This window comes from Thunnus albacares, chromosome 7 (genome assembly GCF_914725855.1).
Source record: "Thunnus albacares chromosome 7, fThuAlb1.1, whole genome shotgun sequence".
In the NCBI taxonomy this organism is placed as follows: Eukaryota; Metazoa; Chordata; class Actinopteri; order Scombriformes; family Scombridae; genus Thunnus; species Thunnus albacares.
In genome coordinates this window covers 7961837-7987431 of record NC_058112.1, presented here as the reverse complement: position 1 = coordinate 7987431, position 25595 = coordinate 7961837, and the positions used below count along the sequence as shown (strand labels likewise).

Here is a 25595-nt window from a genome sequence, read left to right as displayed (position 1 = left end):
CTCTGTGATTACTTTTGGGGCATAACGTATATTTGTCAAACTATACAATTTACTATTGTTATACCTATGTGGTGTACTGTATAAGGTCAGTCAGACTGAGTAGAGAAAACACAGTGAAACTATAGTTAAGGTTTAGCTCCTGTGTGTTTCCTGTGCTTGTTCAGGGGAACACACTTCAGGGAACAATCAGCTTGTTCAACTTAGTCTTTGGGAAAAATGTATTTTTGCTAACTCCTCCTAGACTATTATTACAGTCATCCCCAAATTTTGTGTGCAGCATCAATCGACACCAATGTCTAAATGTTATTAAAAGATTTTTGAAGCTCCTGATAGTTTAGCAACAATCAATCTGAATGAATTTAACAGATTAAACTGCAAGTCAAATTTTAAAGACATTTGACACAGTTGCTAATTTTATCCTCCATTGTCAACATATTTAATTTCAGGAAATTATGCTAATGGATAAATCTGTAAAAACAGAAATAGAATAAAAATAGAAAAATCTCCTGGTATATTGTGTCTTTGTGTTCCAGTTCAGAGGTTATCATGTGATTACCCCTGAACTGCCAATATACTGTTTACAGTAATTAGTTTTTTCCTATTAAAACAAAGTGTTTATACTAGTTATCCGGAATTTAAATCCTGTATCTCTTACAACTGCTGTGAACCGAACAGGATTAGTGTCCGTCACCCAGACAGCGAGGGAGAGGAGGATTGGCAAAAGCGGTCAGCACAGAAATAGCATTAGCTCATGCAGACTGCTCCTGTGCTGTAGCATGGACTGACCAAAATGTGAACCCCATGAATGCGGACATGTATGGACTGTATAATAGCTGACTGAAGCCTAATGGGGTCTGGAGCAAGCCAAAAGGAAGAAACAGGTAAGAATGAAACATAAAGGACCTCAATGATCTTTGTAGAAAAACTGAAACACACCACTGACATTATTACATATTTGGTAGACCTGTGATTTCTGCCACATCAGAAACAGATGATGGATATTTCTGTTTTTGTTTGTCCTAATGTGCAGGGAATGTATATCTATACATGGACTGTAGTTGAGGATATGTTTGTGTATACTGACGTGCCACGTATTAACTTTTGAAGTTTTAGGTGTATTTCTTTTCGCTATCAGCTGTATAGTATAAAGCTATTTGTTTAGCAGCACTGTATTCGAAATTAGAGAGTAGCTGTATTTTCACCTCTTAGGTATGTTCGCCATAACTGTTGTTTTGAGGTCTTGGGGAGTGTTGCATCAATTTTCAATGTCAAGGGGAGGGTCCAATGAAAAATATAAATAAGGCTAGGGAGGGTATACTTTTACAAAACCAAATATAAGATTCAGCACCCCTCCCCAGCCCAATAATTTTCATACTGTCCCTAAATACTTTCATTAGCAAGGCATGACCTATCAAATCAAGGTTGGAGAGCATTGGCAGTATACTAATGTGGTAGCACAAGGTCCAGATGACAACCTGCTTTTATTTTGGTGGAATTAATGCTCATTAACATTAGTATAAACCATGTACCACAATTTTTATTGTGTTTAACAGTATGGGAAGGCCTGTAGTCTTTCCTAGAAACAGCTAATTATAAGTGATAAGATATAACAGCTGTTGTTCATCCTTAACGGTAATCATTGTTGTTCCATGTAGTATTATAAAGTATTAGTATTATGTACACATAGGCCTAACACTCTTAAGAAATTAGCACAATCCAATTTAAAATGTGCTGCTGCTCTCCATGCTGAACAGAAATACTCTACACTTACACACACACACACACACACACACACACACACACTGCTGAAAATCCTCCAGTCAGCAAGTTTACCTTACCCGACCTGGACCTGACCTCAGTCCCAGGCACTCCAATAACAGTCCAGTTTAACTGCTAGATATAAGATTTCTACTACTTCATGGTAAAGTCCATTCTCAGTGTTTGTGCACTGGAGGCTTCAAGTTTCCACATCACACTTGTGTAAGTTGTTTACTGGCCCTCGATTGGCTCCAAACCAGTTGTGATGTCACAAATCTTACTGGTAGATACACGTCTTAAACTGAGATTTAAGGTGAGCACAGAGAAATGTTCCACCTTCACCAGATGAATGTGAAAACAAACTCTGCACATCCATTATTGTGCACACTGACAGTTTGAAGTGAAGAGGGACATCCCCGATACTAAAGAGTTACTTTATTCCTCTCAGTTACAGAGAAACCCCCGACACCACCTACCATCACTGAGTCCTCAGAATCCGCTGACTCAACTCCACGTCTACCCGCCATCCTCATCACAGCTCCATCACGAGAAGACATTCATGCCTCGCCACCCACCATAACTATAGCTGATGCCGCCAAAGAGCAGAGGCCTTCTTCAACACCCTTTGTTGTGGGCAAAAAAGTAACAACCAAACAGTGACTAAACATGTCCCGCCACAGAGGGTAAGCTCAGAGTCAAACTGTGTGAGCAGAAAGACCAAAACTCAGAAACTCTAATTTGGATGTTTATCACAGATATGGAGAAAACAGGGGTGGAAGAATTATAAATATTTTTAATTTTCTTAAAAGTACAAAAGAATTGGCTGCAAATTTAATGAAAAGTACATAGTTAATTATGCAAAATATCACTTTTCACTGTTCTTTTATCATATCCTACAAATATTATAGAATTATTTTCACAGATTCATTCATGTGTGAGCAGCTTGTAATGCTGCATCTTGTCAAAATGGAACATATTTTAAATGACTGTATGTACTGATGGGTAATTTAATTTATAATAAAGCAATATATTTTATAGGTGATGTGTTGGAAGAAGTATTCAGATCCTTCACTTAATACTACACTGTAAAAATACTCCATTACGAGTAAAGTCTTGCAGTGAAAATGTAACTTAAGCAAAAGTAAGCAAGTATCACTAGCAAAATGTACTTTTGGTATCAAAAGTAAAAGTATTCAGGGCAGAAAACGTCCCCTGTGTGTGTTATACTATTATAAGATCATTATTATTGATGTATTCATGTGTAAGCAGCATTTTAATGTTGCAGTTGGTCCAGTTGGAGCTCATTTGAACTATTTTATATATTGTCAGGTAGTTTAATCCATAAGCATATGAGCTCATCATATATTTTGTAGGCCTGTGTATAATTTTAATTTGTAAAGTACCAAGTAACTGTAGTAGTGGTGAACAAGGTACAATATTTTTCAGCTTTGAAATAAATATAATTATGAAGTGGCAAGAAATGGAATAAGTAAACCAATAAGTATGTCAAATTTGTACTTGTGGTACCTGAGTAAATGTACTATGTCCACTGCAAGAACACAACAGTTTATTCTGTTTTCCATGTTACTCTAAATGAGGACTGATGAGACTTCAGATGTTATTGTCAAATGGAAAGTTAACTACTGTATGTTATTTTTCATTTTGTTACAGTCTACCAGGAAAGCATTCAAATGGACTTGAGCTTGATCATCATCATCCTCTGCAAAGCTGCAGCAGCAGCGTCTCTGTCTGTCAACTCTGTCAACTCAGTTGTCCTGCTGGTGGCGCGCTGTCTGCGGAGTTAAATGTTTAACATCTGCCGGACGGTACTCCTGTTTTCTGTGGCTGAAAACGCTCTGAAATTAAAGAATGGACACCTTAGGAGAGGACGAACCGGACCCTATAAAGCTTAAATCCATTAAGAATAATAAAACATTCACAGTGCCTCAAAACGACAGGGTAAGAGACTGAACGACAAGTTAGCTCCCTGTGCGGAAACAGTGACGCCAAACTCTGTTCAAAAATCTGGAAGTTAAACAACTTTCTGCTGATCAGCGACGATATATCACTCACAGATAACGAATTAACATTAATGACAAATATAGATGGACTAGTCAGGAGTTCGGCGTGTATAAAACACAGACAACATTACATTTATGAGGAAATGTTTACTGTGTAGCAAGCTAACGTTGATGTTAGCTTAACATCACCTCGTCGTAACGTTAGCTCATTTAAAACAGTAAGTTATAGTAATGAGGATGGTATAAAGGTTGTAGCACTCTGAACCTGCTATTGTAACGTTACAAGTTATTTTTTTAGATAAAAGTTTATCAACTCTGGGCCGATGTTTTTCGGTAAAGTGGTCACCAGTGTTCACTGATAACTGAAGATTTTAAATGGAGTTTGGTACTGTCTCCATATAAGAGTCTAGCTGTTTATCTATCAGGCTACATGTGCTGACTGTATGTGTGCAGACTGTGTAAACGTGATTGTTCAGTCAGGCGCCTTTGCTGTGTGAGTTGGTACACTACACGTACACTTCACTGGTATTGTCTCCAGCAGCAGCCAATCTCATTAATGGCTTCAACACATAAGCCTGCTTGTTAATGCGTGCACGTCGTCTGGGGTGGATGGTAGAGAAGGATTCTCATGTTGACAACTTGGATAGAGAAGTGAACGCTGTTTACAAGTTTGAAAATCAAATTTAAAAAAACTAACCAAGTCATCAGATGCTTCTTCACTGTGTCCTCCTCTCCCTCAGGGTACCCTTATTATAACTGAGCCAGTCTTACAGATTTGTGGTCTAATGTGTGGTGGCTCTAAGTTCTTTTTTTCCATTTAGATAGTGGAAAAATCCCCTGAGAGCCAGTTCGTCTTAGTGGCTTAAGGCTACTTTTTTAAAAGGAGCATTAGGTCCCTATTCTATATTGATTGCTCATCATCTCAGGTACAGAAGTGTCACCATCACTAAATGTTCACCCAGCTAGTTGTGAAGACTTAGACAACCACGTCACACTGAGCTAGCTGGAGAAACTGTTCATCTTCCAGTTTCTGTCCATCCACCAGACTTAATAATTAAGCTTCATACTGAAAGTAAAGGAATCAAAATGCAAGTCTTTTTAACTCCTGCTGGAGACACGCATGCTGCATCACTGAAGTGAAGAGAAGCTCTCTGCCACCTCCTTATATTTACACTCTTTTACAGTTTGGGAGCTGCAGAAGTGTCAGAGAGTTTGAGAAACTCAACCGCATAGGAGAAGGAACCTACGGCATTGTTTGTAAGTCATTAATGTTGGAGAGTATAGATTGGTTTGAGAATTAAAATAGCACATCAGTTTGGCTGGTCAGTAGATGAACTGTTTCCTCTTCTTACTACAGATCGAGCTCGTGACACCAAGTCTGATGAAATTGTTGCACTGAAGAAGGTCCGGATGGACAAAGAGAAAGATGGTAAGACCACTGCTAGTAGTAGTAGTGTGTGTGTGTGTGTGTGTGTGTTTGGTGTGTTTGTGCCTATTGCATGGAATTATCACTTTCAATAGATTTTGATGTATCTTGTATACAAGTGGAAATAAGAAAAGGGCAGGATGTCACCAACTAATTTTATGCTAATGTGGCTAGTAGTTTGAAGATTCTCCTCTTGACCCACTGTGTTGAACAGACAGACTGAGCACTACTCCTGGTTTGCGTATCGTTTCTGTAGTTTAATTGATTAAACGGTCTGGAGAAGCTGTTGAAACTTGTTGAACTCCTGCTCTCTGTCTGTCAGGGATCCCTATCAGCAGCCTCAGAGAGATCACCCTGCTGCTGAGGCTGAGACATCCCAACATAGTGGAGCTGAAGGAGGTGGTCGTAGGCACCCAGCTGGAGAGGTAACACACACAGATGCACACACCAAATGTCTTAAAACCAACGGCTCCGGTCCGTATTTCTGACTTAGTTTTAAAATGTGAGCTTTCAAAGCCAACGAAGGAGATGGGTAGAACATTTGCTCTGTTGTATGTTGTGCAGATTTTTGTACAGCCACCTGAGGTAAACTTGTGATTTTTTACGGGTATATAAGATAAACTTCACTGCACACCTACAGTATCTGAGTCCAGTTAGACAGTTCAGAATCTGGACTGTAAGAGCTCAGGCCTTATACAAAATAAAACTGTAATTAATTATGACTCAGTCTGGCTAATTGTGTCTTTCCTGTTCAGTCTGTTTCTAGTGATGAGTTACTGTGAACAGGACTTGGCCAGTCTGCTGGAAAACATGCAGACACCGTTCTCTGAGGCTCAGGTAGGACAGAGTCAAGTCCCTAAATCTAGCTTTTGACAGCCTTTGGTTGAACATGGCACTACTTAATTTCTCTGTTCTTGTATAAGGTGTTAACTTGGAACAAAGCTGAACTTAATTTATCATCTGCTTGTGTTTTTTGTAGTATATTTGTGTTTTTTTTCACCATCAGGTTCTGCAGTGTAGTAATTCCTCTCCTGTCCTTTTCCAGGTGAAGTGTATTATCCTTCAGTTGCTCAGAGGTTTAGAGTATCTCCATCACAACTTCATCATACACAGGTTAGTGCTGGACATTTACTAAAGTCTGAAGACTCTGCTTTGTTCTTTTCTTATTTCTCTGGATTATTTAAACTACTTCACATCAAGATATTTACATTTTAGCAAGAATTCAGTTTATTTACTTCCCTAACTGAAATACTAACAGTACATGCCGTGTGTGGGTGTCAGTGTCTCACAATCAAAGAAAAAGGGCTCCGTTATAAAAGAAACAGACCTACGACACATTCTCAATGTTTCTCATCTCAAGAAAACGCAGAAAAAAATGTTGCCAATGTAATTTAACAGGGCAGGTTTATGGAATATAAATGACAAACTCTTTGTTTATGTTTCCAACACATTCAGCTCTTTAGTATTTCTTTTGTCTGGTCCTGCATCATGAAGCCAAACAGTTGGATTAAGTTGGTTGGATTGATCTGTCGGGTTTCCAGAAGTACAGTAGTATCTAGCATCTAATGCTGAGATGCAAAGGTAATTAAAAGAGCTTAGCACATGATCTGAGGTGCAGACAGAGGTACACGTCTGCTCTAACTCACTCGGGCAAATGCCAGTGGAAATTCAAGAACAGATTAACAGTTCATGATGTAGCAACGGACACGTTGAGGTGCGGAAAGATGATCTGTATTTCATTTAAAAATAGAAAAAACAATGTAGTTGAGATCATAAGCCAAGATATGCTTGAAGTGCAGAATATTCACAGTTCAGTAAATAAATTGAAACGATCAGTCAGTTAATTGTCAGAAAATTAATCAGCAACTGTTTTGATAATCGATTAATTGTTGGTGTAATTTCTTAAGCAAAATGATGAATGTTTGATGGTTGCAGGTTCTAAGTTGTGAGAATCTGCTGTTTTTTCTCGTCTTACATTATAGCAAACTGAATATTTTTGGGGTTTTGACTGACAGACAAAACTAGACATTGATGATGTCATCTCCCTTAATCGGGAAAAAGAAGTGGCAGATAAATCGAAAGTGAAAATAACTGTTCATTGCAGCCCTACTAATGTTCAGCAGCTAAATTATTTGAGGCATTATTGAAGGCGATGTGATGTGAACATGAATGTTAATATCCCCAACAAATCATGAGGAAAAACATGAAGGTGTTTACAGACACTCACCATCCAACCTGACTGAGCTTAAACAAAGATGTGACAAAGATTAAAATCAGTGTAGCGCTCAGCTCTGTAAACGTGTGAAGAATGGACGAGGTTGAAAGCATTTCTCCTGGTAGCTAGCTCATTATCCTCCTCAATCTTGTTAACAGGGACCTGAAGGTGTCTAATCTGCTGATGACAGACAAAGGCTGCGTAAAGATCGGTGAGTCATCACTACTACCATAACCACTTCTGCAGCTTTTCCCATAATCACATCACCACCACTGACCTCTGACCTTTCTCTCGTAGAATATCTATTTGCCTTAGGTCTCTTTTTTTCTCTCAGTCTGATATTGATCACTGACCTTTATTTGTAAGAAATCACTGAAGGCTTTAGAAACTTCACAAAAAACCTTTATCAGGGGAAAAATGATATAATGCTATAAAATTGTATAAAAAGTGGTATAATAGAATTTGATTGGTGACCAGTCCTGATTGATATCCACAGTTCTGAGCAGCAAAGCACTGCCTGAAAGCTCAAACCAACAATGTGTTAGTCTGTCTCTCAATACTTTCTGATTTCACTCCTCTGTATGTGGCTCCCTGAAACATATAGTTGGGTTTTTTTTTTAAAAGGCTCCATAATTTTCTAAAACAGCTAGGCACTGTAGTTTTTAACACACATTTCTCAAACAGGAGGAATTGTTGGGGACTATTTTCAGTGGCCGATGAATCCACATTTGGTGCTCTAGTGAATATTTCTGGCAGCAGGATGGCGTGTGTTTAACTGAGTAAAAATAAACTGTTGTGTTTGTGCAACAGTGCGACTCATTAATGTGTTTTAATAGTTTTTGGACAACAATAGAGCTCTGTGACACATAGAAATAAGATATATTAGACTTTGGATACAATGACTAAACATGTGAGCTGCCGGTAAATGAAGCTGATGTCGGCTGCTGAAGCTAAGTATAGGATCCTTGTTGGCGTTCCAGCATCTCTGCTTAAAACTTAAATTGACTTGGACTGAGGAACACCCAGACTGAAGAGCTTACACTGGCAAAACCAGCACCTTATCTTAAATCAGTTTTTCAAGTCTATTTCTGTAAACTAATATGCTTTGGGGTTTTTTTTTACAGTTACTTAAACACAGTATATACATTATTTTTTTGTAATACTTTTTCATACAATACATTTTCTAAGTAAAGAAACTACATGAAAAAATGTGTTCTTAACTCAAGGTAATACTAACTCAATGTCCACTTACTAACTTTTTCTGGAGATTTCAGCCATCTTCATCAGTAGAAAGAGTTTGCTTAGTAATGAGTTGAAACTGAGCTTCAACTGCCCAATTCCATCCTTGTTGCTGCTTTTATCCATTTTACGTCACTGTGCATTGAATATCTTTTGATTCTGACAAAAGAAACCATTTGAAGATGTCACCCTAGGCTCTGGGGAATTTTTATTGGTACTTTTAACCATGCTGGCAACTTTATGATGGATTGCTGTGAAATTTTGTGCAAACATTCATGGTCTCCAGAGGATAAAACCTACACACTTTGATGAACAACTCACTTTTCCTGTAGCACCACCAGCAGGTTGACATTTCTGGTTCAGAGTGAAATATCTCCACAAATGTTGGCTGTATTTCTGTCCAATTTAGTTCACACATTCATGGTCCCCAGAGGATGAATTGTAATAACCATCATCTGGTCAAAATGACATTTTTCCAATACTTTGGTTTATGAGCACCAATTTCCATCAACCTCAGCTGCACTTTGTGTTTAGTGCTAATTAGCAAATGTTAGCACACTAACATGCAAACCAAGATGGTGAACATGTTAAACATTATACCTGCTTAACATCAAAATGGTATCTTTATCACTGTGATCATGCTAGCATGCTGGTTTTGGCATTTAGCACACAAGTACAGCCTCACAGAGCTGCTAGCATGGCTGTAGACTCTAATACTTATGACATTTTATGAACTAAACAATTCAAATCAGCATATACCTTGAGAAGGTCATTGACCAAGCAAGTGAAGACAATGTGCAGGTGTCCCTTCCTCTTCTTAATACGTGGCTACTCCACCAACACACCTGTCACAAAGACTATACAGGTGTGCAAGAGATTTTTGATGATCTATAAGCTAAACAATTAACAATGATTCAATTAATAAAAGAAATAATCAACAGATTACTTGTTTGTTAATTGTTTGTCCCAGACCCAGTGAATATTCATAAATGCATGTCTTATTTTTGTGTGTGTGTCCACCCCCCCCCCTCCCCCTTGTGTACAGCTGATTTTGGGTTGGCCCGGATGTATGGCATCCCCCAACAGCCCATGACGCCCAGAGTGGTGACGCTGTGGTGAGTGTTTCCTGGGCCTTGGAGCCATGTCAATGTAAATGACCAATTAGCATGTATTTGTGTGTGTGTGTGTGTGTGTGTGTGTGTGGGTGTGTGTGCCGCAGATAACCCGTGTGTTGCTTACGTTGTGCTTGTGCAACGTCAGTGGAAACTAATCTTATTAATCCCTCTCAGTCATCCTCCATCATTAGTCCCATTACCTCATGCTAGCTGGGTCTCTGTCATGATATGTGCTCCTTCCCTTCCTTCACATGTCTGTCATCAGGTACAGAGCTCCAGAGCTCCTCCTAGGGTCCAAGACCCAGACTACAGCACTGGATATGTGGTGAGACTCCATCTATAATGATAACAAACACAATGCTGAACCTGCTGGATGATATAATTACGTTTCACAACACAGGCGACCTCCACATACTGTAGACTGGTGATAATCTGCCCAGCCACATTGAATTGTTGACTAAATCAAGCTTGTTTGCGTCACAGGGCGGTGGGCTGTATCCTGGCAGAGCTGCTGGCCCACAAACCTCTGCTGCCTGGAACCTCTGAGATCCAGCAGGTGGACCTGATAGTCCAGCTGCTGGGAACGCCCAACGAGAACATCTGGCCGGTGAGGTTCCAGCTCTGAATATCTCTGCAGCATAAACTTCAACTCTATACAGCTAAAGACACAGTGAGGACAAATACTGGAATGTAGTGACATTAAAGGAATATGCCAAAATTTTAGTGTCTTAGATGTTGAACATTGCAGAAGTTTATGATGTTTAAAATAAGTTTAGCCTTTAATTGATGAGAATATAAGCATCCATGCGTCTGATAGATTATTGGTGTGTGTGTGTGTGTGTCTCAGGGTTTCTCTCGGCTGCCCCTCATTGGTCAGTACAGTCTGAGGAAGCAGCCGTACAACAACCTGAAGAATAAATTCACCTGGCTGTCTGATGCTGGACACAGACTGCTCAACCTGCTCTTCATGTACAACCCACAGCGCAGGTACACTACACACACTGTTGGGGGGTCTCCAGATGGTTGAGGTATATTTGTATTGTTACAAGATTTTTTTTCTGTCATGCTATACACCCCACTTCTCCCGGGCCGTCCCTGTCACCCAATATCTGTTTTCTTTTTAAATAATCACAAGCAGAGCAGGCTTTTCAGGTGGTTTCCTTTCATATACTGCAGTATTTTGTCTCCAAATGCAATTTTTAACCAACAGCAGCACTTGAGATGTGGTGTTGAGAGAGTGGTGACTGTGTTGCCACTGTAGTCATTTTGATGACCAAAGTACATTTTCAAGCTATGCCATTTTCATATGATATTGTTTGGTGTGTACGGTGCTATCAAGATGTGATCTCAGATGTTATAAGGACCCCGCGTGACACTTTTCCACAGCCGACATTTGACGTCACAGTAGGAAAAGCACAGTTGTAAATAATAAAATGAATGATGGTTGAATTCCATTTAGCTGCTTCGGTTTCAGGGTCCTGGTATTGTTCACGCTGGCTCACTGTCACACTGTCATGACTTGCTGGGAGTCTTAAATAGAACAGAGCCATCGTTAATGTTATTAGTAACACCTGTGCTTTTCCTACTGTGACGAGTCGACATGTCTGCTGTGAGAAAGACCTGCCGTGTGAAATGTGTGCACTATATAGTGCCCTCAAATATTCCTACAGTGGAAATGAAAAAAGTAGGGTTCATGGCACATACACTACTTCCTGCTAACAATCCCACAATGCAACGCAGAGACATTTTATAGATTGATTCATAAGAGTCTGAAATTTCAATTTACTGCTTACTATACAGTAAAGTAGTGAGTGCAGATGATCTAGGGAGCAGTGAAAGACTGAATACAGATAGAAACACAGATGCACATACACACACATATGTGACCAAATGTTTCACCTTTGTCTGACAGAGCAGAGAGACTGAATGAAGTCACTTTGACTGGCTTTGCTCATACTAATAAGATTAAGATTTATTCATATATAATTCATATATAATTGATTGAACTGTGCTATGTTACACTGAAATAATAAAGAGCTTGTCTGTAGGTCTTTTCCCACAATGTTAATGTGGCTCAGGAGTGAAGTTTTGGTGGTTCAGCTCCCTCTCAGTGACATGTATTCATCCAAAGTGCAGTTGAATTCTGGTAAAAAAAAAAAAAAAAAAAAAAAAAAAAAAAAAATTTCACAAAGTCTGGCATGATAGTGCAGTGGGTAAGATTTTACCTTGTTGCTGTGAAATGACTAACCTACCTCCCAGTTGCATTGCCATGGTTACTGCTAGGTTGGAGTACGCTAACTGACTTGATTACATCAGGTAATGGGTCCTTAAATTATTACTCGGATAAATCTTATTATGTCTTTTGCATGTATGAAAAAGACAACTTTTCTTAAAGGTAGAGTCATGTATCCTGGAGAAAGATGTTGATATTTGATCTAAACACCCAAACAAATTCACCTCTCCCTTCGTGCTTCTCCAGAAGCTCCGCTCTCCAAATTCATGGATGTGCATTACCAACGACCAAAAGAGAAATATGGCAGAATCCAGAGCAACGCATAAGCTGTAGAGTCACTTCTGTTCCTCTCACACATTGTAATGAGCGGAAAGAAAATTTCATCTCACGTGAGCACAACAGTCCATCCACACTCTCCGCCTCTCTGCAGTCTCCCCTCTTCTCACTCGACCTGTGTTCAGCATCTCTGTCCACAGAAGCAGCCATCTGTCAGCTGCAGCTCCTGGAGAGCTGAGAGGACAAACTGCCTCCACCAGGCTGACTGACAGCAGAAATTTACTGAACCAAAATAGTTTGTATGTTGGCTCCACAAGAAGTAATTGACAGTGTATTTATTGATTCATTGATACGGTTAATAAGTTGAAAACACATATACAACAGGATATTTGTTGTATATTTGAGAGAAAATGAGAAAACACTTTCTATGTGTATTGGTCACGGCCTCTCTCTCCAGTTCGCCAGCTCTCCCCCACCATTCAGTATCTGCTGGAGACGGGAGACTGTCATGTTCTCACACAGACAGCTGCTCCGATGACTTCCCCCTGTCCTATGCATAAGCACCAACACCCCCTGCTGATTGGCCAGAGTAGTGTTGTGTGTTTAGTTTCCCATTTACAGAGCCAGGGCTGTGTATGAACACCAGATTTTTTTTTTCAGTGCACACAAAACAGACAGCTAGCTCGCTGAATTTGACAAAAAGTGTATTGGACATTCTTTCTCCAGAATCACTGACTCTACCTTTGAGAGCTATCAGTAATTGATTTTTGTCTTTTTCCTTCATTCAGAGCTACCGCCAAAGACAGTTTGGAGAGTTCCTACTTTAAAGAGAAACCTCTGCGTGAGTAAACTGATGCTGGATGTATGTCAGATGTCATCCCTGATCTCTGATGTCAGTCATTAATCTTTTGTTTCTGCTCCTGTGTGCAGCCTGTGAACCGGAGCTGATGCCAACCTTCCCCCACCATCGCAACAAACGGGCCGCTCCTCCACTAGAGAGCCACTCGAAACGGAGCAAAGTGTGACGAAGATGCTGATGAGAGACATTTGAGTGGAATTGACATTCTCAGTAATGTACACTCAAATCTTTCTGCTCACACTGCATACATTGGCAACATGGATCTGCTCATGAGGAGGTTTTACTGTGGAGGTTTGAGATCAAAGAGACTCTGGCACATGTCAACACCCTGCTGTACTCAAGTATGACCCTGCTCGAAACATGGTCATTTAAAAAGGTTGTTATCGCGCATTAAGCAGTGTAGAAACATTTGTTTTTATCATTGTGTACCACTCATAGTTTCCAGAAGTTTCTCCACTATTTCTTAATGTTCATATTGCTGCCAAGGTCTGTAGACTAGAGTCTGTAGCCATGCTAGCAGCTCTGAGGCTGTACATAAGCAGTGTTGCTTTGTGCTAAATGCTAACATGCTCTCAATGACACTGCAAACATGCTAATATTTAGCAGGTATAATGTTCACCATCTTAGTTTTACTTGTTAGCATGCTAACATTTGCTCATTAGCACGGAACACAAAGTAAAGCTGAGGCTGATGGGAATGTTATTAGTTTAACAGGTATTTGGTCTTAAATCAAAGTATTGGACAAATTAAAACTTTGACCTGATGATGGCGCCACATAAAAAGTAAAGGAGTTACCACAGTTGTTAGGATTCATCTTCTTGGAAGCATGAATGTCTGTACAAAATGTTGTGCCAATCCATCAGGTAGATATTAAGATATTTCAGAGGATAAATGAAAAGTTTGACCTGCTTGTGGCGCTAGAGGAAAAGTCGGCAGGATTCATCCTCTGGGGATCATGATCTGTTCAAAATTTCCAGGCAATACATCAAATAGTTTAGATATCTCAGTCTGGACCAAAATGGTTGGACAGACATTGCCAACTGTAGAGCCATGCAGCTAGCATGGCTAACAAGGTTACGGTAATGAGGAGAGTTGCCTTGACAACAGCACAGGAGCATCATGTACTGTAGTTTTGTGGTGAGCACTGGTCACACCAAAATGAGACTTGTCTCTGCTGAGTTTTGATCCAAACGTTTAAGCAGTTAACGTGTGAAAAGGTGAATATGAGCTAAATCAATACGATCAAGCTCTGCCTCCATGTCAGCTCAGTTACTGTGGATACACTTCATGGTCAGATAAATGGCCTGACAATCTTGTGAAGCTGCCCTGAAAGTAAAAGGTCCCAGGTTTGATCCCCTCAACCATCAGTATGTGTTGATAACCAGCTGTGTCCTGTCAAAGTGTCCTTGAGGTAAGAGACTGAACTGGTAAATGTGCTCACTCATGCTTAGTTGTGAAGAGCCTCAGCTGGATTGCCTGAAATAAACTGTAAATAAACAGTGGTCTCATTTGTAGAAATCACTGATATGCTTGTAACTGGTAGAACTGGTGTCATCAGCTGTAGAACATGGCAGTAATGGCTCATATTTATCTTAACAGGGATGGATATTTACACTGTTGCTGTAGAGCCTCTGAACATGTTTAAACCATCAGCTAATGGACATAATAAAAATATCAAACCACTGAAATGTCAGTTTTTATTAATTCAGCTTAAATTAGTAGCAATGGTTACACAGCCAGCGGCAGGTTAGGTCCCCTTACAAGGACGTTAATAACTGACCTCCAACTCAACCAGCATGTACAGTACCTACACACACGCGCACACACACGCAGTGATACTAGCACTGAGCTATCACAAGAAGTCCATCACTGTCAGACAAGCCTGTGATCCTGGTGTGATAGTGAGAGGTCAGAGAGTTGCTACAGGACAAACACCCAACAGCAGTTTGATTTAGAAGATTATTGAAAACTTCAAATCTCTGATGACTAACTGCATGATCCTGCTTCTTAACAGTCAGCGACGGGTTGGTTTCCACATCGTCTGTCTGTCAGCTGACAACAGGACAACTACTATTGAAGCTCGGAAGTGTTAACAGAAAGCTAGCCCTGAGCAGGCAGTAATGAATTATATGGTAGTGTCTTGCATCAATAGTGGAACTTTAGCCTCCCAATATAGGAAAAGAAAGGACTTGCAGTGGAGCTCCATCATGAGAACATCAACAAAAGAAATACTTCAAGTGTAAACATACTGTACCTCTATTATAGTCAGTCAAGTTACATGTCAAGTGTGGTCAAATAAGTTGTATAAATAGTTTTGTAACACTGTTGAACAATGTACGCCAGGGCAAAAACAAAACAAATTCAGATTTAAGGAGACGTGCTTGATTGATTGTCTTTGACACCAGGAAGAAAAAAGTTTTTGAGCAAACTGCTGAGCAGAAACACAAACTTCAGCTACAGAAAAACCAACGGAGGGAAACTTCACAGTATGAGTCTGACAGACAGGTGATGTCTGGGAAATGCAGTGCAGAAATTCATTTTACCTCATTTAAAATGAGCAACTAGAGCTGAGATTTAAAGGTTATACTGGAAACCACAATTCAGAAAACTTATTTCACCAAAAGGTCCATTTAGTAGCTGTACCGGAGCTTGAGATCATATCACATGATCTTCATCAGCAGATGGAGTTGCCCTTGTTTTGTTTGTTTTTTTTAAAGAGTGCTTTAAGGACTTTTTTTGTCCATTTTGACTTAAAAGCTGAAGTGACGAAGGCCATGTGGCATAATCAAAAGCTCCAGAACGGTTACTAAATGGACCTTACTGTGAGATTTTTTTGACTTCTGTTTCTACGGTCAAGAATGAACTTTGAAACTCAGCTTTTAAGCTAAAATGGACAATAAGATAAAAAAAAAAAAATTACATATCTACATTCCTCATAATGAAGATCATGTGATATGATCCAAAGCTCCAGAACAGCTACTAAATGGACCTTGTGATGAGATTGTTTTCTGAAGAACAACAATAGAGTTTTTTTAAATATCTTTTTCAAGTTTTTGGATTGAGTAAATGTAGCGTTTGACCATCAATCAAACACGTCTCTAGAATCATATTACTGATTGAACATGAATGCGTCAGTCACACTGCTGCTAGCACAGAGGTAAACGCCTGATGCGCACACACACACGCACGCACACACGCACACACACACACACGGAGCTATAGAGGGACACTGAGGCAGCGATGATCAATTAATGCAACTCTCGATCAAATAAAATAACAGGGCTCTCGACATATGACATATACATTAAGACACACAAGTTTAATAAAAACACTTGGATGCATTCACACACTCGCATGCCTGGCAGGAGAACGAACTTCTTCTTTTGATTCTTCTTCAAACGTCACTGTCCTTCATCGCGATCCGAAGCAAAGTGCACAATGGCAACAAAATGTACAGTCCTTCAGTCAGACAGAATCGGCTCAGAGAGGGACAAACTCTGTGTGCATTTAGCTTCAAATGCACCTTTCCTTGTGTCGATGCAGGTTAGATGAGAAGTTCTTGTAGTGATTATAGCGGCTGCTTTTTTTATGGAACGTTGTCTTAAATGGGGAAAGACATCGGCTCTAATGTCCAACTACCAAATCACACCAAAATTTTTCTATTGTAGCATTTGGTCAACGTCCTCCAGGGATTCAAAAATAGCCGACTGGATGATTAAAAGAAAGAAACATTTTCTCTCCCCCCTTTTTTTTTTTTTTTGTTCTGACACTCCAGTCGTTTATTTTCAAATCCATGAGAGACAGTGAACCAAGCGCAGTGGAGAAATGAAAGCCTACAGGATGGTACAGCGGTGGAAGGGGAGAGATGGGTGTTGTTGGGAGCAGTTTGACCCTTCTGGTAGACTCGGGCAGGGTGAGGTGGGGTCTGAGTCTCAGCCCTCCATCCCAAAGTCCTCTGTGAACTTCTTGACCTTCAGCAGGTCTTCAGTGTTGACTGTGGGCCGGGTGGTGGACAGAGAGCGCAGCATGTCCGACTGCCAGTGAAAAAGAGATAAATAGACTTATGTTTGTTTCACATCATATATTCTATCCACACATTAATGATCACAGGGTTAAAAATGGACCCAGCACAATACTGGGTTACCTTTATCCAGTACCAGTGGTTTGGGTTATTTACTCCAACTAAATAAGGTTATTTTGAGCTCAAGCTCAAGTTTTACCTTAAAACTGTCACAAAAGTATTGTTAGTTGTACAAAACGATGACATTTAAAACTACAAAAGATACTCTTATAATAGAAACAAATCATATTCAATAGTGAATAAATTTAAGTTTAAAAGGAGCGAGAGTAGATTATAACAATTTGCAACCATAGCATGTTTTTAGTTTTGGCTCAATAACCCAACACTAACCTCTCATCTTATGTGGTTTTCTATCCATGGGTGCTGACTTAAGTTAACCCCGTAAGTGATAAGAAGACTTTATACAACTGTTGAGAGTTGTATCGTAGGCCCTGTTTACACCTGGTATTAACATCCGTCTCAGGTGATCCGATCACAAGTGGACGGCTTTAAGTACAGGTGTGAACGCACCCGAGACGCATTGAGATCCGATCACTCAGGCCACATTCGGAGGTGGTCTGGGCCACGTGTCCACATTCATTTAGCAGTGTAAACACAATGCGTCCTGGACCAGATTGAAGGACTGCCTACTCAACTGATGTCCTCTATTTTCTAGCAGACTAGACACAGGACCCTCCGTCCAAAGCTGTTCAACTTGTTTGATAACAGGATAAAGAAATGCATTATTTTGTTTTTCCATTTTCATGTGAATTAAAAAATGAAATCCACTTCCTGTTTTTTCCTTTTTTTTCCCTCGTTCCCCTAACCCGTTTTCCTCATCAAATTGACAATTGGAATGGAGATTAGGCCATTCATTTTCCGCTTGTCTGTCTAAAAAAATATTTCAGAAGTGAAACGTTGCTGGATAGTTTCCTCTGTCCTGTCAAATTGATAACTACAGTTTTTAGTTTTGCTGCGCTGCTCCACATACTGAGCTCAGGATTTATCAGGACGGTTGCTTTACTCCATACTTTTCAACTAAACTCAAAGAACTGACCCTTTTGATGTGTAGTAGAACACAGAACATTAATTAACATTAGATCCTGACCGATGCTGTCGGAGTGTTGCAGATTTAAATAATCAATGAAGTTATACTACTATGCCTCGTGCATAAATGCACGCAGCCTCTTGAGAGAGACGGGTTGGTTTCAGAAATACGTGTGTGTCTCACCATGCAGACTATGGGCTCCAGTAGCTTATCACTAGGCACATCTATCCACGTCATTTCTATGGCTGCGGGGTCGCCAGGGGAACAAGGGGTCAAGAGGTCGTCCACCATCACCTGGTTGTTGCTGCGGGAAGGACCGCGAACCTGCAGGAGTGAGAATGAGACAAAAAGCACAACAGTCATTTAAAATGTGCAAAAGTCATATAAAACAGGGATTCAACAGATTGATCCTTTTTTCCTCCTTTATTTCACCTTTTTGAAGTGCGTGGCAGACTGGACCTTCCTCACTGGCTGCATGAGTGCGTCTCGGACGATGATGCTGATGTCGGCGCCGGAGTAGCCGTCTGTTTTGCGGGCGAGCTGCCGCAGGTCGGCCTCGCTCAGGCTGTGTGGCGTGTTGCCCAGGTGTAGACGAAACATCTGAGCCCGAGCCGGCTCCTCAGGCAGGGGGATGTAGATACGCTTCTCAAATCTGACACATGACAGAGGACAAGTTCCATTTAAACGCGCTTTTTCACCTGCTGTTTGAAACATTAACTACAAAAGTGAGCCTGCAGGTTTCCATCAGACACTTTGAGGAGCTTGTGAAAGCTGCCTGGAGCTCAATTTAAAACCAAACAAAACAAAAGAGGAACCATGTCTGTCTGAACATGTGTGTATAATGTAGATCCACGAGAGTTTGATATGCTCAGTAACAACTATACTGCTGATCAAATTCATCTATTTTATAGTGAAACTGCACAATCAATCATACAGTACTTGGCTTGTTTCACACATTTCATCTTCCTCAACCTACAATGTGGAATTTAACATTACTTCTATCAACAAACCCTAATTTTACATTAGATCTAAATGAAACCACATTAAACCTAATAAAACTGTCATGACACTGAAATCCAGACTTGCAGAGTCCAGCCCTTTAAAACCACAATCTATCTCTTCCTGCTGAAGCCTTAGTCATGTTTAATGGACAGAACACGACACCACTGTCACGACTACTGACAATGATGCTGTTGGTTCATTTGCAAAACCACTGTGTTAAAAGTAAGGATGGGCGTTGTGTCGATACTACTGCTCTTAATCGACACTGGAAAATAACTGAAGGATTATAACTTGTTTATATTTTTTATACAACAAAATATTGTTTGTAGAGCAAAGTCACTACATAAACTCAAAATAAAAACAAATCTACAATCTCAGTAAATTCAATAATATTCCTGACATCAAAACACTGAGTTAAGTTTAAAAAGGATGAAACTGACTAATTTTAAGATACATGGCTAATTAGGCTAATCAGGTAGGCTACACACAGTCAGCCTGTTAGCCTAGCAAGCGTGCTGTGGCTGAGTCATACCAGCGGTGGATGGAAGACTGCGGACAGAACAGCTGAAAATACATCTTCTGTAAATGTGTGCTTGTCGAACACTTGTTTTGATGAATTACTCTTAGTGGCTTTTTACTTGCAAAGGTTTTATTGCAGGGATTTTGATTTGTTTACTATGTAAGGTTTTATCTTTCACTCTGTCTGCTCTGCTGTCTGCTCTGTGCATGTGTGTGTGTGTGTGCGTGTGTGTGCGTGCGTGGTGGAGGAGCTCAGCCCCACCCTCGGGCAAACACTGACACAGAGAGAGACTGCTAGGAAAGGCTGCAGAGTGACCGTAAATGACACCAAAACCAGATATAATCCTCTGCCAATCTTCCTGATAAAAGAACCAATCTCTGGGTTCTTACACATTTAAAATCACTTCCAAATCAGAACCAGGTTTAGAGGAGCATCCCTGGTTAAAAGAGTTAAAACATTGCTTCTCTTCTCTTTACGACCATAATGCAGGATCTGTGTATCAAAGAGCCCACTAGCTGTGTGTTTCACTTCAGAGTTGACATTATGTAATCTGAATAACCTTTATGAAATTTAACAAAGTAGTTCCTGCTCTTGTTGCCCTGAAACGTAACGTAGTTTGATGGAGTACATCTAGTCTGTCATCCACCTAACCAATATAAATAATGTTAATGTATAAAGTTGTGCTATTTGAATAATTCATCAAACATCCCTGTAGGAAAAACAGAACTGGAGCGCCCTGGTAGCTGATTGGTTACTGCACATGTCACATCACTGCAATGTCCCTGGTTCAGTTCCAGCCAGGGACCCCTGCTGCATGTCATACCCATCACTCCCCTTGTTTCCTGTCTGCCATTTCACTATCCTCTATCCAGCAATGGAAAAAGTGCCTTAAAAATAATCATGGGAAAACAAAACCTAAAACAAAACAGTGGAGTATGCAGGTGACCTCTGACCTTCTGCGGATGGCAGCGTCTAGCACCCAGGGGATGTTGGTGGCTCCCAGTACCAAGATGCCATCGTTGTTGTTTCCCACACCTACAAAACAAGAGCGCTTCAGTCAAAATAAGCACTTCCTGCTTCCCTTGGTGTCCCTGCAGGGTATAGAGAATATCTACAGTATACAGTAAATATACTGTAGATATTTTTCACTGTCAGATTCCTTCAGCTCACCCTGCATCTGGACGAGGAACTCTGTCTTGATGCGGCGGGCGGCCTCGCTCTCGTTCTCGTTCCTGGAGCCGCACAGTGAGTCTACCTCGTCAATGAAGATGATCGAGGGTTTGTGCTGGCGAGCCAGGTCAAACAGGTTCTTCACCAGCCTAGGGGACGCAGGGAGAGATGGAGAAAATGAGACTTGGGAGAGAAAGTGAGTGTGACAGGAGCAGAGAAGAGGTGCAAAGACTGAAAGCAAAACATAACATGAAACAAACACATTCTGTTACATGACTTTACTACAACATCCTTCCAAACTTGTCTGATTCTCCTTTACTTCCTCAGAGCTTGGATCTTGTCTCTCCCTCTCTAGAATACAATCATTTCAAACAAAAACACGTACTTCTCGCTCTCTCCCAGCCACTTGGACATGAGGTCTGAGGAGGAGACAGAGAAGAAGGTGGAGTTGTTGGCCTCGGTGGCCACGGCCTTGGCCAGGTACGATTTCCCTGTCCCTGGAGGTCCAAACAGCAGGATGCCTCTCCACGGAGTCCTCTTACCTGAGAACACAGAGACCCAGTAGTAATGTTGGTCATGTTGGGGTAGTGTTCAACAGCCTGTTCTAGCAGTCAGGTCTGAACAATGACTAAATGAGGCATAGAGGTAGACATGATAACATTTACTGCTGTGCCACCTAACAGTCAAACAACAAGGATGGAGAGCTGTACAACGTCTATTACAGAGGTAATGCTACAATGACATCTTAAAGATCTGGAGATCTTATGGCCCTTTTTTTAACAACATCTGTGACATTTTATTCACCAAAAAATGTTTAGATTCCTCTAAATCCACCTCTCCCTCTGTCCTCCAGCAGGCTGTTTCCGAAGCTACTCACATAAAATCTACATTATTAATGACCACCTACTATTGGCTGGAGGTCTGGCCCCACCTTCACCCCCAGCCAATCGGAATATGACCTAATGAATAATGCAAGTTCCCTTACGCTGCATCTTTACCAGGAGTAATGGCTACAGCTAGAGATGTAAGACAGTATATAGGGGTTCTATGAACCAGAGTCTGATCCTGAATGAAGGGAAGAACCTGCTGTTGCACAGTTGAGATTTTAACAGGATGTTTTAGCACAGCAATGTCGTGTCTAAATTCTCCATGAATTAAAAGTCATTTTTTTCCAAATGTAGCTGGAGGTGGCTAGCTTAGTTTTAGCACAGAAGAGTCCAAAATCCAAAGAGATCCAGTTTACAAACACGTAAATGTATCAAATCCTCACATTTGAGAAGCTGGAAATTTTCAATAAATGCTCAATAAAGTCCAAGACTTAAAGTCTAACTGAAATCACATTTAGTCATCATACAGTCCAAAATAATGTCAATGTGTTTTTAAATGTATTGTTAATATTTTTATTAAATAAAAAAAAAGAAAAAAGCTCTTTGTCTCAGCCAGCAGGAGGGATGTGTCGGTGTCTGTGTTTGATTGACAGCAGCTGGCAGACTGAACTCCAGCAGGGCAATGAGAGACAAAGTGAGCAAACTGCTGTAGCTACATGTCATGGACAGACAGTGTGTGTGAGTCTGTGGCTCTTGTGTTGTGTAGCAGGATGCTATCAGGCATGACTGTCTACTCTCCCTATGATAGAACACCAAGTTATTGCTTTATGCAAAGATTTGATTGGCTGTATGGAAACAAGGTCTCCAACTACATAGACAGAGAAATAACACTATTCCATCAAATCAATGCACAACAAGGAGGAGCCATCATGAAATCAAAAAATATCCATTTCTCTCTTTTGCTTTCTGATTTTTTTTCCCAAAGGAAAACACAGAAGTTATTTACAGAACAGATATGTATGCTGTAGGGCAGCCATTTGCAGCCTCAGAGTGTCATCTAGTGGGCTGCAGAGGCAGTGGTACTGCCAAATGGTTAGATTACAATTATTATTATTTCATAATTTACAAAGCTAGTTATTTTTATATCTAAATATGCTCAAGAAAAGAAAGAGTCATTTGCAGCTCTTGTACCACAGTGAAGTAAGGTGGCTTTCAAGAGGATGTGTACATAATCGCCTTTTTGAACTGAGAAAAGAAGTGCACATATTTCTGGAAGAGCAGGTCTCCCCTCAAAGTGAAACTTTGGAAGCCTTTCCTCATGTCAACATATCCACTGCTATAACCCAACATTTGACTCAGTTGTCACAAAAGTCTGCAGGCTACTTCCAAGAGGACCCACGACATGGCAACATTTGGATTTTGGACCCTTTCTCTCCTGCTTCAGAAGACATGGTTCTGTCCAATGTGTTAGAAAATGAACTGATGGAACTATCAGCAGACAGCAGCCTGGAGCTTTAGCTTTAATTTCACTTGGACTAATTACTATATTATCAAGAATGGATAATATACATTTTGTACCTTCAAAACACACCTAAAAAAGTTTTTTTTTACCTCTTCCGCATATTTTTAACTTTGTGATTTCAGTGTATTAGAGAGGGAAGATCTCACAATACCTGTAAAGAGGTGAGGGAATTTGATGGGCAGGATGACGGCTTCCTTCAGAGCTTCCTTGGCCCCCTCCAGTCCAGCCACATCGTTCCACCTGACATTGGGCTTCTCCATTACAATAGCACCTGGACACACAAACAGTGATTAAGACCGACAACAATACCATCGAAATGCAGAAAGAAGAAACACTGGATGGAAACAACCCTAAACCCAAGACTACTAATACAACATTTATGCAAGTTAAAATCATATATTGGCTTCATCATCCCAAGAGGACTTATTGCACCCATGTACGCTCACTCACCCATAAGTTGCTCCTGCAGTTTCTTCTTCTCTGGATTTTCACCCTCGCTGTCGCTATCACTCCTAGACCAGACACACAAAAACACAGAGAGGTTGACACAAATACATTTAAACCCACTTCAGAGTCTAACGCCTGACAGAGCAGGAGAGTGACTGCATACTTGTCATTGCTCTGTGCCTCCTTCACAGGCTTCTTGCCCTGTTTATCTTTATTCTTCAGGTAGTCCTTAAGTTTCTCCGCTCTGTCCAGGTACTGCATACACTTTGCTCGTATGCTCTCCTTTGCCTTGTCACTGTGGGCCTCATCTGAAGGAAAAACAAGAGTCCAAGCAACAGTGTGGATGAATGTTTGTAGCAGTGAGAGGGGTAGAGTGTAGGTCAACTAACTGTCAGGCTGCAGAACTCACATTTGATGGCATGTAGGAAATACTCCACAGCATGCTGGTAAAGGCGCAATGCCTCCTCATAATTCTTTGCCTTGTCTTCCTCTGTGGCTTTAGTCACAAGATCAATCGCTTTCTGCAAAGGATATACAGACATAATGTAAGAGAGATATGCTGTACAATGAAGTGGGATACAAGAGATATGTTGTATAATTAACTGAGGATACAAGAGAGATATGTTGTATAATTAACTGAGGATACAAGAGAGATATGTTGTATGATGAACTAGAGATGGAGACAGACACACAGAGGCAGGGAATGTACACATGTGCCTGTCATCAGTCTCTACACAGGAGTTTCAACCAAAACAAAGCCTTAATTATATAACCAACATGTAATTAAACGGGGGGTCCTATGAGTTTCTTTAATTCTACTGCAAAATTCACGCTGCTATTTCTTAAGCCAAAGGCCACAGCAAATATTTCCATCACGTAAATCTTTGTTTTGAATGTGAACTGTTGTGTGAGCAGCGGGCACAGCCCAGCTAACTAACGGTGAGACAGCGGCTGCTGCCGTTATGATCAAGGTTTAACGTTACAAGCACACAGATTTATAACCGTCACAAGAACTAACAAATATGATTATTTATATATTCTCCGGTAAGGTGGTACAGTAGTATTTGTTGCATAGAATAATATCATTTTTAAGAACATTTCTGGCTCAGTTTACATAGAGCTGTAGCTAGTTAGCTTTTAAACGTTAGCCTACCTGTAATGTTGACGTTGTCATTTCATCTCACTCTTCTGCTCTTCGCCCAGATTTCTGTCCTCTACACCTCCCCGGCGGTGGATGTGTGAAGAAAAGCACCCGTTAGGTTAGCTGTCCTGCGTTGTGAGGGGGCAGGTTGCTCTTGACATGACAAAACACTGGCTAATACGGGAGCTAGCGAAGATGACAGCTTTGCCTCGACCCAACAAAACCACAGCAACAACACTACACACAACTTCCGGCGGTAACCTTCAAAATACAACCTCAATGAAAAACAGGAGCACGTGTCCACCTCTATTCTCTTTGTACAGCCATAATTCATCAGTTGTTAGGAGATGTGTTAACGATGGTCCCTTCGCTTAATCAATTTTCGATTTATTTGGTCACTGACATAACGTTATACATATAATGAGTCACTTTAATTTGACAACAAATACTGATGTTTTCCGGTCAAATGGCTAAAAACAGGCAACTTGACGAATGGAAACAACAGTGTAGGTGAGTTATTATGGCTGTTGTTGCTGCCCTCTAGTGGTCCTACTTCAGAAGTAGGCCTATGATTGAAAAACATACGTAAATATAATTCACAATAAAACATGAATATACACTAAAAACACCTTTACATGTCAATGTTGAAGAAACGTCAATAAGTGAAACAAAACTAAGCAAATATTAGCTATATTTTAAAATGTAAAGCAAAGTCT

The 25595-nt window shown here is 40.4% G+C and overlaps 2 protein-coding genes across 2 annotated transcripts; one reads left to right on the top strand and one right to left on the bottom strand.

Moving 5' to 3' along the window:
- Positions 1 to 758: 758 nt before the first annotated feature.
- cdk10 (cyclin-dependent kinase 10) lies at positions 759 to 14830 on the top strand. The gene is made up of 15 exons (XM_044356323.1): positions 759 to 881; positions 2207 to 2441; positions 3430 to 3717; positions 4964 to 5036; positions 5137 to 5208; positions 5528 to 5630; positions 5961 to 6042; positions 6251 to 6318; positions 7579 to 7631; positions 9705 to 9774; positions 10040 to 10099; positions 10258 to 10381; positions 10622 to 10761; positions 13072 to 13124; positions 13214 to 14830. Exons 3-15 carry the CDS (start codon positions 3628 to 3630, stop codon positions 13306 to 13308), a joined length of 1083 nt encoding a protein of 360 aa, XP_044212258.1. The 5' UTR covers positions 759 to 881; positions 2207 to 2441; positions 3430 to 3627; the 3' UTR covers positions 13309 to 14830.
- vps4a (vacuolar protein sorting 4 homolog A) lies at positions 14826 to 25119 on the bottom strand. Its single transcript, XM_044356322.1, has 11 exons — positions 24892 to 25119; positions 24148 to 24259; positions 23902 to 24046; positions 23742 to 23803; positions 23443 to 23562; positions 21328 to 21484; positions 20943 to 21091; positions 20726 to 20807; positions 18683 to 18902; positions 18434 to 18574; positions 14826 to 17176 (listed from the first exon to the last, which is right to left on the bottom strand). The coding sequence occupies exons 1-11, from the start codon at positions 24910 to 24912 to the stop codon at positions 17075 to 17077; spliced, it is 1311 nt and encodes a 436-aa protein (XP_044212257.1). The 5' UTR covers positions 24913 to 25119; the 3' UTR covers positions 14826 to 17074.
- Positions 25120 to 25595: the final 476 nt, after the last annotated feature.

Bases quoted from the DNA above. Each gene is read 5' to 3' on its own strand.
- cdk10 (XM_044356323.1), top strand. From the start codon at position 3,628: ATGGACACCTTAGGAGAGGACGAACCGGACCCTATAAAGCTTAAATCC. The intron at 5,631-5,960 runs GTAACACACACA...TTTCCTGTTCAG, and splicing joins GTAGGCACCCAGCTGGAGAG to TCTGTTTCTAGTGATGAGTT. The intron at 10,382-10,621 runs GTGAGGTTCCAG...TGTGTGTCTCAG, and splicing joins CCAACGAGAACATCTGGCCG to GGTTTCTCTCGGCTGCCCCT.
- vps4a (XM_044356322.1), bottom strand. From the start codon at position 24,912: ATGACAACGTCAACATTACAG. The intron at 23,804-23,901 runs GTATGCAGTCAC...TGTCTGGTCTAG, and splicing joins GAGGCACAGAGCAATGACAA to GAGTGATAGCGACAGCGAGG. The intron at 18,903-20,725 runs GTCAGAGGTCAC...GTCATGTGTCAG, and splicing joins GACGCTGCCATCCGCAGAAG to ATTTGAGAAGCGTATCTACA.